General features: G+C 44.9%; 1 protein-coding gene across 3 annotated transcripts in view; it reads left to right on the forward strand.

Moving 5' to 3' along the window:
* The window catches only part of LOC308101810 (ADAMTS-like protein 1), a 137,642-nt gene that overhangs the window by 106,289 nt on the left and 21,158 nt on the right, over nucleotides 1-10,195 (forward strand). For all 3 annotated transcript variants that reach the window (XM_080451291.1, XM_080451292.1, XM_080451293.1), the window contains 6 exons: nucleotides 2,952-3,063; nucleotides 3,527-3,665; nucleotides 4,291-4,341; nucleotides 4,731-4,935; nucleotides 6,652-6,799; nucleotides 8,474-8,558. In XM_080451291.1, coding sequence (XP_080307417.1) covers nucleotides 2,952-3,063; nucleotides 3,527-3,665; nucleotides 4,291-4,341; nucleotides 4,731-4,935; nucleotides 6,652-6,799; nucleotides 8,474-8,558 — 740 coding nt within the window. The remainder of the gene's footprint in view (nucleotides 1-2,951; nucleotides 3,064-3,526; nucleotides 3,666-4,290; nucleotides 4,342-4,730; nucleotides 4,936-6,651; nucleotides 6,800-8,473; nucleotides 8,559-10,195) is intronic.

Here is a 10,195-nt window from a genome sequence, read left to right on the forward strand (position 1 = left end):
TTTTAGTTTTCAGCCTAAATTAGCTTTTTTAAAGCTGAATAGTATTATTAGCACAGTGGAGAGAGACATGAAAAGCGGGTGTAGAGAGATGAGTTGACATGCCTTAAAGGTCTTAAGCCAAATTTAAAACCAAGATGTCTGTGCTAAAAGCAACTAATTGCATAGGATAGATTTGGTCTTTTATTTACTTCCAATATTTCTCTGTCACACTGTATAAAGTCAGACAAGCTTGTTCCAATGGAACAAACATAACTCATTTCAGGCCCAAGTTGTGTCTGTTTATGGAATCATGGAAAGCTCCGCTTTCTCGCTCCTCTCTGCTTCACCAAATCCTTTGCTTTCACCCCCTTTTCTTTTTGCTACATGGCAGCTACAAGTACCAGGGCAAAAGGTGGACAGAGGTCCTGTGGCTAATCATGCACTTAATTTCAGCGATCCAGCAGTCCCCCAGTGGAATGATTCTGATGTAGTCCAGCCAACGTGTCTCTCTCCAGTCAATTTTTGCACTCGCTAATTACAATGCTTCTGTGGAAAAAAGTCCATGTGTCAATAACTACAGTTTAAGATCATTCTTATGTCAAACAGCCATTAGCCATGACGATAACTGGCTGTTACACTTAAATGCATGCACATACACTGCAGACATTTACACACAAATATGACTATTCAGTATGCGCACGCACGCACGCACGCACACACACACACACACACACACACACACACACACACACACACACACACACACACACACACACACACACACACACACACACGCACGCACACACAAATATGTAGGGCCAGTGAATGGACATTAGAAATTATACAGGCCGTGGACTGGAAAATGCCAGTAACAACACTCACCCGCTCCTAAACACAAGTCAGGACAGCACAATAAATAGGAATGCAGGAGACGGAAATCTGAGAAGCTGTAAATGCATAATTTTCTAATCTGTTAAGAGGCAGACAGCCAATTCATATCGCAGCCCAGGAATAGCCTGGGCAAATGGAAAACCTTATTAAATGGTTGCCAGACAGTCTTTCCACTGTAAACAAATGAATTTGAATGAGTGCATGAGGGGTTTGATTTATAAGACTTGCAGGTATAATCTGTCTTTGTGTATTTCTTCAATATGGTGGATGGATGAGGCTAGAAGTAAATTATTTAGCATATGCCTTCGATGTGTCTTTCTTTGGTAGATCAATAAAGCACGAATTCAAGATAAATAGTGTCTACTACTGAACATATTTTCACTGACAAGTGGAAATACTGGGCAAACCATTTTGCAGCAACCTGTCACCCAATGCCTGTGAAATATCATGAGAGAGAAAGTTTAAGATTTCCCATCCAAGTATCTTCGTAGTCAAGTGTGCTGGCTCTCTGCGTACATCACCCAAAGTGATACAAGGTTGAATTCCACTTCTGTCAATTATTTGTGTGCTGTTTCTCCAGCTGTCTGATTTTCCTTTGTGATAAAGGGGGAAACTAAACGAACACCTCAGAACCAATTCCAGTGTCTCTCAGTGAAATACTGTATGGGCACTATAGGTGTGTCAGTGAACGTTCAGTGTCAGCCCTTTTCTTCCCATTCTCTTGTCTCTACTGATTCGAGTCCAGGGAACTAAATGTGGCGAAGCAGCAAGCTCTTGTACAGACTGTCTTTCTTGTTTTAGTCTGCACCAGCTCCAAAATGGATGTGTGTACCCTTTTTGTGAACCAGTAACTATAATAATAATAATAATAATAATGGATTTTATTTATAACGCACTTTACATTTGCAAGAAATCTCAAAGTGCTTACAGAAGGCAAAATTTAAAACAGAAACATCACACCAATAAAGGAAAACAACAACTAAGAAACTGAACAAAACAATTAAAATATGGGGGCATAAAGCCTAGAGGTAAAACCAGCTAAAAGAATGCTTTGCTAAAAAGGTAGGTCTTTAATCCTCTCTTAAAGCAGTCGACCGACTGTGGTGCTCTCAGGTGGACAGGGAGGGCGTTCCACAGTTCGGGGGCGACCGAGCAGAAAGCCCGGTCGTCCATGGTGCGTAGATTGGCCTTGCGGGTGTTGAGGAGGTTGGTGTTTGAAGAGCGGAGGTTGCGGGTCGAGGGTTGCAGGGAGACTAGGTCCTTGAGGTATGAGGGAGCGTTGCCGTGGATGCACTGATGTGTCAACAGGGATATTTTGTATTGGGTCCGGAAAGCAACGGGAAGCCAGTGGAGTGAACGGAGGATGGGTGTGATGTGCTCATGTTTGCGCACTCTCATCAGGACCCTAGCAGCGCTGTTCTGAATATACTGGAGCCTTTGAAGGCTCTTGCTAGGGATCCCGATGAGAAGTGCATTGCAATAGTCCAACCTGGAGGAGACAAAGGCGTGGACGAGCTTTTCTGAATCTGCTAGCGTGAGTGTGGGACGGAGTTTTGAAATGTTTCTGAGGTGAAAGAAGGATGTTTTGCATAGGAATTTGACGTGGGCCTCGAAATTAAGGTGAGGGTCCATTTTTACTCCCAGGTTTGTGACAACCGATGAGAGGGGGAGGTCCTGTCCGGAGAAGGTGATGCTGGTTATGGGGGATGTTTTTATCTGGTGTGGGGTGCCTATAAGAATTGCTTCAGTTTTGGAACTGTTTAGCTGCAGAAAGTTGTTACTCATCCACGCCTATATTCTATAATGAGAATAGTGTCATGGGTTCCATCTGGGCCTAACCAGAGACATAAACGAGGTGTGTTTCCAATGCATGTCTTCGTTTTAAATTGAAGGACAAGAGCTTTCATATCATAGTAACATGTCAAGGTGATAGTGGTGAGGTTCATGCACATACTATACATGGGAGGTAATATCCTCAACCCAATATCCATTATTTATCCTCATGTGTCACACTATTTAGCAAACATATGCCATTCAATAAATGTCATTCAGTAACAGTAATTCAAACGTTAACTCTTCAGGTGCTGTACGCCAGTGGAGTGGACAGTGTTGTCCAGTTCATCTTCTACCAGCCCATTGTACACCGCTGGAGAGAGACTGACTTCTTCCCTTGCTCTGTCACCTGTGGTGGAGGTACACAATAGAGGCTATGCTAATGCTATTAATGGAATTGACCCTATTCACTTTAGCCTGGCTCCTCGCTGCCACGGCCATTAAAAAAAAATTGTTCAGAATAATGGAGTGAAACAAAATGAAAATTCAGGCTGAGTGTCAGGCTATATTCACTTTGCTTTAAGAGCAAAATGGCTGCCATGTGAATATGGTCAATAGACCATCTGGCGGATATAATGCAGTGTTGTCAGCAAGTAATGTCCTCCAATCGGTGATCAGTGGTCATGCTTTCATAATTCATATTATCCCAAATCAGTCATGCTTGATGATGAATTATTATGGTTTCCACCAGTAATGCTGAATCAGCTGTATGTTAACCAGTGCTCTTGCCTTAAACAGATCTTTATTGTGATTTAGCTCTGAATGTTGTGCCATTTCATTGGTTCTGGTCTGACTGTGTGACGTGACGTCTCATTGGCGGTAGGTTACCAGCTGACATCAGCAGAGTGCTTTGACCTGCGGACGGGCAGGGTCGTTGTGGATCAGTACTGCCACTACTACCCTGAGAATGTCAAGCCTAAACCCAAACTCCAAGAGTGCAACATGGACCACTGCCTCGCCAGGTTAGAGAACAGACGTCTTTGTCAAAATTCTGACTTGGACTGACACAGAATGTTGCCACTGTAATTATTATATCATGCTGATCCAAGGGAGTTAGAGAGAGGTCTGTGCTATTGCTCCAAATTTCCACTTACCGAGTGCCATTTTCTTATTCTTTCCCCAGCATGTATCTGAATTCTGAACTAATGATACACTTTAGCTCTGCTCCCAAGAGCAATGGTTTGGGGAAAATACATATTTTCTATCTTTTGAGTTGTTGACAGTTACGGAAGGAATGGCCTGGTAATGACAGTCCTATAGTTGGGCGACAGACATTACAGTATTGTGTTACAATACATAAATTTGGTTCCACTGTATAACATTCAATAAAGGAATGCATGAAGGAAGACTTGTATAAGGTCCAACTTCCATTGTATGTGTACGTATGTGATTTTCTTATCAACCATTAGTCGAGACCTTGCTGATATATTCTGGGCAGGTATGCATAGTTTCATACTGTGTTGCTCTCACAGGAGAGGATTTAATTAAACTACAGACATTACTCATTGGAGGTCGCGCAGTGTTCTGGCTGTAGCACGAGGCATGGTCTTGAATCTTAATTTCCTTTATCGCATCTGTGTTTTTTAGTGATGGCTACAAGCAAATCATGCCATATGACCTCTATCACCCCCTGCCTCGGTATGTATTGCTAATTACCATGAGATGAAGTCAGTGATACATGCTCACCACACACATACACACGCACACACACACACACACACACACACACACACACACACATACGTGTGTGCACACACACACACACACACACAGACACACACACACACATGCGCGCACGCACACGCACGCACGCACGCACACGCACACACACACATACACACACGCACACGAACACGCACACTCACACTCACACTCACACTCACACTCACACTCTCACACACACACCACACATATTCAGGCAGCTACCATTCCTCTATAGCATACTGTATTAGTACACGGTCAATTATCAAATATTCAGTCAGTCATTTGGCCCTTGAACTCTGACCTTACCCTCCTTACCCTATCAGATGGGAGAGCAGTCCCTGGACGGCCTGTTCCACTTCTTGCGGCGGGGGGATCCAGAGTCGCTCAGTGTCCTGTGTGGAGGAAGACATGCAGGGTGTCATCACCCCCACAGAGGAATGGAAGTGTCTCTACTCACCTAAGACGGCCATCATGCAGCCGTGCAACACCTATGACTGCCCCACGTGGCTGGCACAGGAATGGTCTCCCGTATGTTACCTTCTCTTTCCGTTTTTGCTTTGTTTTAATTGGAACATTTACAGTAGTTTTCATGTTTCCCGTTGGGTATTCTTTGAGCCACATGTCGAACTCAAAATTGAAATCCACGTTATACGTTAATGGTTAAAGTAATGGTGTGCTGTAAATCACATAGATACTAGTCCAAAATCATTCACTCATCACTACTCCCTACTTTTATAGAGGGAGTTCTACAGTATGTAGAGGACTATAGTGAAGTTCACTAGAGAACTATATAGTGAACTCCAGGAGAGATGTTGATGACTTTTGTTTTTCTGCAATGCCCCCCCCCCCCTCACTGCTGACCCCTACTGGCTGGTCTTAGGGAGGGTGTAGACGAAAACGCGTCTCCTCCGACTTCTTTTCACCTGACCGGGAGGGTGTAACGCATGTGAAGGAACATGCTATTCCTCTCAGTTCCACACGCCACTAATAATGGATACGGCCACGTACTCTGACAAGGGTACAACGGTTACAACAGGTACAGCGGTTGTTGCATAACCAGAGGAGCATGCGAACAGGCATCGTTCCAAACAGGCATCAGCCTAGTATTTGAAATTGTGAAAATCTTTGAAACTTTTTGAAGTTTTTTGCCTTTAATTACAGACCCAAAAAAGGAATGCCAAGTGGTTAAGCCAGGAGTGTGAAACAAAAATATACAGTCTCTGAACATTTTGACCTGTAATTCCACTGGTGTTTTCCTTTTTAATCCGCAAGTGGCGTTCTCAACATAACAGCAACACTTGTAACCACTAAAGTAAACGTGTGTTAAAACAGAGCCATCCCATATCATTACCACCAGTAGCCTCTCTTTTACCGCTCACCCGTGTCCTGTCTGGCCCAGCCGCCATCCAAAACTCACAAAGCTTTAATTAAAAACTAAAAGTCAACAGTGCACATTTTGAGTCCTCGTCTTGCCGCGTGCCCCAAACACGTGCACACATGCACACACGCACGTGCATGCACACGCGCGCACGCACGCACACACACACACACACACACACACACACACACACACACACACACACACACACACACACACACACACACACACACACACACACACACACACACACACACACACACACACACACACACACACACACCCACACACACACACACACACACACACACACACACACACACACACACACAAAGGTTATCAAGATGGTTTTAGCTGGAAGCATGATTCAACACCACCTGTGGAGTTGGCTAGCTCACTGTCTTGCAGGAAAGCCGGCACGCGATTGGCTGCTCTCCACCGACATACCATAGACATACCAGAGAGATGTCACATAGATGTCCCCCATGACTTCTTCATCAGTGTTTGAAGGTTCCCTCTCCTAGATCAGACACAAGCAGAGGCTTTAGGGAGTCAACTATGTTGATTGGCTATTTTCGCCGAATAGGGACGCTGTGGATAAGCATGAAGACAAAGTCCTGTCACTGAAGATACATTATTTAGTATGATCCTATCCAGCCCACTGAACTTGAACATAATAACAAAATAGAGGATGTTGCTCTCAGCCTTTTAACTTTAAGGGGACACACCTGAAAAAGGTTATTGCAACAGCCCCTGTGCTCATCTCTAAAAATAAATAAGTGAACTGTTTTCGTGAACTTGCACATTATGCAACATCAGCTATAACCCCCTAACCACTGCCATATTTTCTTTCCTCTCCCCACTAGTGCACAGTGACCTGTGGCCAGGGCTTACGCTACAGGGTGGTGCTGTGTATCGACCACAGGGGTCTTCACGCGGGGGGCTGCAGCCCCACTACCAAGCCCCATATTAAAGAGGAGTGCCTGGTCACTGTGCCCTGCTACAAGCCCATAGGTACTGTAGGCTGGTGTTAACACATGGCACTTTGTGGTTGCTTTTATTCTATGTACCTTACGGTTTTGTTTCTGTATCCATTTCTGTATTTAGTATTGAATGGTCGTATACTGTAAGAATGTTATTCCTAGAGGGACAGCGAGTGCATTTTCCGGCAGCGGCTGCTGCCGAGGCAGCTCCGCGGAGCTGCCGGCGGCGCGAGCTTTGGGAGTGTGCTGCGTTTGTGTAACGCAGTCCCCACCAATATTATTTACGATTCTGTGCCTATCGGTACATAACTCGGACGGCGCTTAGTCGAATAGCAGACCATCGGCCGGTCGTCGCGGGCACTCGCGCCTGGAGGCGCTCGGGCGCGACTCCTTGGCCTCAAGGTCTGCTGATTCGGCGCGCCTCTGTCATGGTCCAAAACTATACTTTATCGGCGGAAAAAATAAGTTGACTGCCGCTCCTCCACCGGCAGTTCCGCTGCTGCCGCTCCTCCACCGGCAGTTTCCGCGGCAGTTCCGCTGCTGCCGCTCCTCCACCGGCAGTTTCCGCGGCAGTTCCGCTGCTCCGCCGCTCCACCGCCGGCAGTCACTGCCGGGAGCTGCCGCTCCTCCACCGGCAGTTACCGCGGAAGTTCCGCGGCTGTTGCCGCTGCCGGAGAATGCACTCGCTCCTTCTGTATTCCTATGTGTTTGCACCACTCGCTACCCGATGAACTGGCCTCATATATGAGACTGGTTTATTCCAAAGATTCCATAATACGGTTATGTTTTCTATACAGAGATATTTTAATCATTACCAGAGCAATGCATTGATCCAACAAAGATTATAATGGCTGCGCTTCTGCGATTTTATCAATCGACCAATGAAACCACAGAAGAAAACCACATGGTTGATGTTGACCAATGGCATCTCAGAAGAAGACCAGTGCAACCATTCTTAATATATCTTTTGGGGGGATAAATTACTCTGACATGATTAACCACTTAAACATCATATACTTTGTTGACCGTAGTCCCCTCAGAGTCCGTACTTGGTCCCCATATTTTCCTACACCAAATCTGTTCGCTGAAAGTATCTACAAGCTCACAGTGTGTTGTATTGCGAGCTAGTAGATCAGCTATTTTTTCAGAATGTTTGCCTATTTTTGCCAATTGTTCTCCTATTATGACATGCCTAGAATAGGGACGCTAAGGTTAAAATTCCTCTGTGTAGAAAACTATGGAATGAAGAGCAACACCATTAGCCTAATTCAATGGATAACCATGGCTTTATGGAGAGTGCCGTATGGGGTCATGCGGTGAATTTTGGCAGGATCTGACCGAGGTTGTTGAAATACATTCATAGACAAGGCTACACTGAGCTTTACAGAACTGCAGCAGCTGCACAGAGCCATGTCTCACTTGTGTTCTATGCAGTTAACATTTCTCCTTCTTTACCACACAATGAGGCACCCTTAGCTTCTCACCTTTTGTCCTTGTATCAAATCTCTGATAATGTCAAACGAAATGATGACAGTATACACAGTACTTTCACCCCTCACAGAGAACTGGTCAATTTTGACCCCGATGCCCCTTCTGAATGCAAAACATTATACACTTATGCAAAGTCACTACACTCAACAAGCAGGGCTTCAGTATTTCACTGTGAGATGTGAATGTCTACCTGCTCTTTTTTTGATTGTTACAGAGAAGCTCCCAGTGGAGGCAAAGCCGGTGTGGCATAAACAGGCAATAGAACTGGAGGAAGAAATCACTGCAACCGAGGAGCCGACGTGAGTGCTGATCTTGGACCCTAGCAGCACACACACACACACACACACACACACACACACACACACACACACACACACACACACACACACACACACACACACACACACACACACACACACACACACACACACACACACACACACACACACACACACACACACACACACGTTTGTCTTATTATCTTTGTGGGGACATCAAAACCAATTTTCAAGAACATTGAAGAAGGCCTCGAGCATACAATACCAGTCAGGACAGTTATAGTTATAGACAAACTTCAACGTAAATTGCCGTTGTTAGGCAGTGCTACAGTATGTGGCTTAATGGCCACACCATTCACTGTTGGCTTCCACGTATTCGTGCCTGTTACTTATTATTAGGAATAGGGGTTACACCACGGGACATTTTGTCCCCCACCCCCCACTTTCAAGCAGTCCAATCTGGCCCACGGGATTGATTTTGAGAAAAATCCATTTATTAAGTAGGCAGCTGCCGTGACACCACTCTGAGCCTGGCCGTTCTCACCACTTTCTCTGTCCCTGTACTGCTGTGTCAGCACATTGTTGTGTGTTCTTAGATAACAACAAATGGCAACCACCCGCTTTGAATGAAGACCACTAGGGCCTAAACCACATCATGAGAAACAGTATACACAACACAACAACAACTTTTGTTTTGGAAATGAGAGGCAAACCCAATACTTTGGGGAACGGGGGAATAACTGTGGCCACGGCTGCTGTCCATGGTGCTGATTGATTGGTTGTTGTTTATTGTTATTGCCGTGCCTAAATAAGGTGCTGTGTATCTTAAATGCAATGACGCATTGAGTTTTTCTAACTTTCATTCGATTTAACTAGATTTTTCATTACTCTGTTGTGTGACCGTCTGGACACGCCCACCACTACTACCCTTCGTATCCATCCACTTTGGAGGGACAGAGTTTGCACTTTGGAGGTTTGCTTAGCAGGCTGGACCAACTTAACTCTGACCTTAACCTAACCACAACCACGACGTAACCCTAACACAAAATCATTTTGCCTTACCCAAGCACTAACTCCTCACCCTAACCATAAACTTAACCCCTAAATGCCCCATCATAACCCTAATTCCTTTTCAGCAATGTAACCCTAACCCTAAATATTTTGTAACCCTACACATGACACTTTTCCTCATGGGGACCAAAACAATGTCCCCAAGAGGGACATTCATGGAGTTACTGTCATTTTGTGTTGACTTTTTCATCACAATAGTTATGTACCGTCTACTAGTAAGTAATTCAAGGCAAGTTTAGGATTGTATTCTGCTATCTATGTACTACATACTCTCAGAAGCAACTGAACTTCAATCATCTGCTCTTAGTACCAAAGCCGTTTCTAAATGAAGCATCCTACAATCCAAACTGTTATGGCTGCAGGACTTTATGCAGAACACAATGATGAACACTATTTACCATATTCACACAACGGCCATGTGAATATGGTGCATTGGCATTGTCATTAGTAGTACAGCATACTGTATGCATTGTCACCAAGGCCCCTTATACTGGTTGGAGCAGCTATTTCCTGTCACAGATGGGCGCTCTGTTGAAACCATCACAGGTGTTGGAGCCTTGCTGTAATTTAGGTGGAGAAACATGGCT

This window comes from Gymnoscopelus braueri, assembly GCF_963280865.1.
Source record: "Gymnoscopelus braueri genome assembly, chromosome: 15".
Taxonomy (NCBI): domain Eukaryota; kingdom Metazoa; phylum Chordata; class Actinopteri; order Myctophiformes; family Myctophidae; genus Gymnoscopelus; species Gymnoscopelus braueri.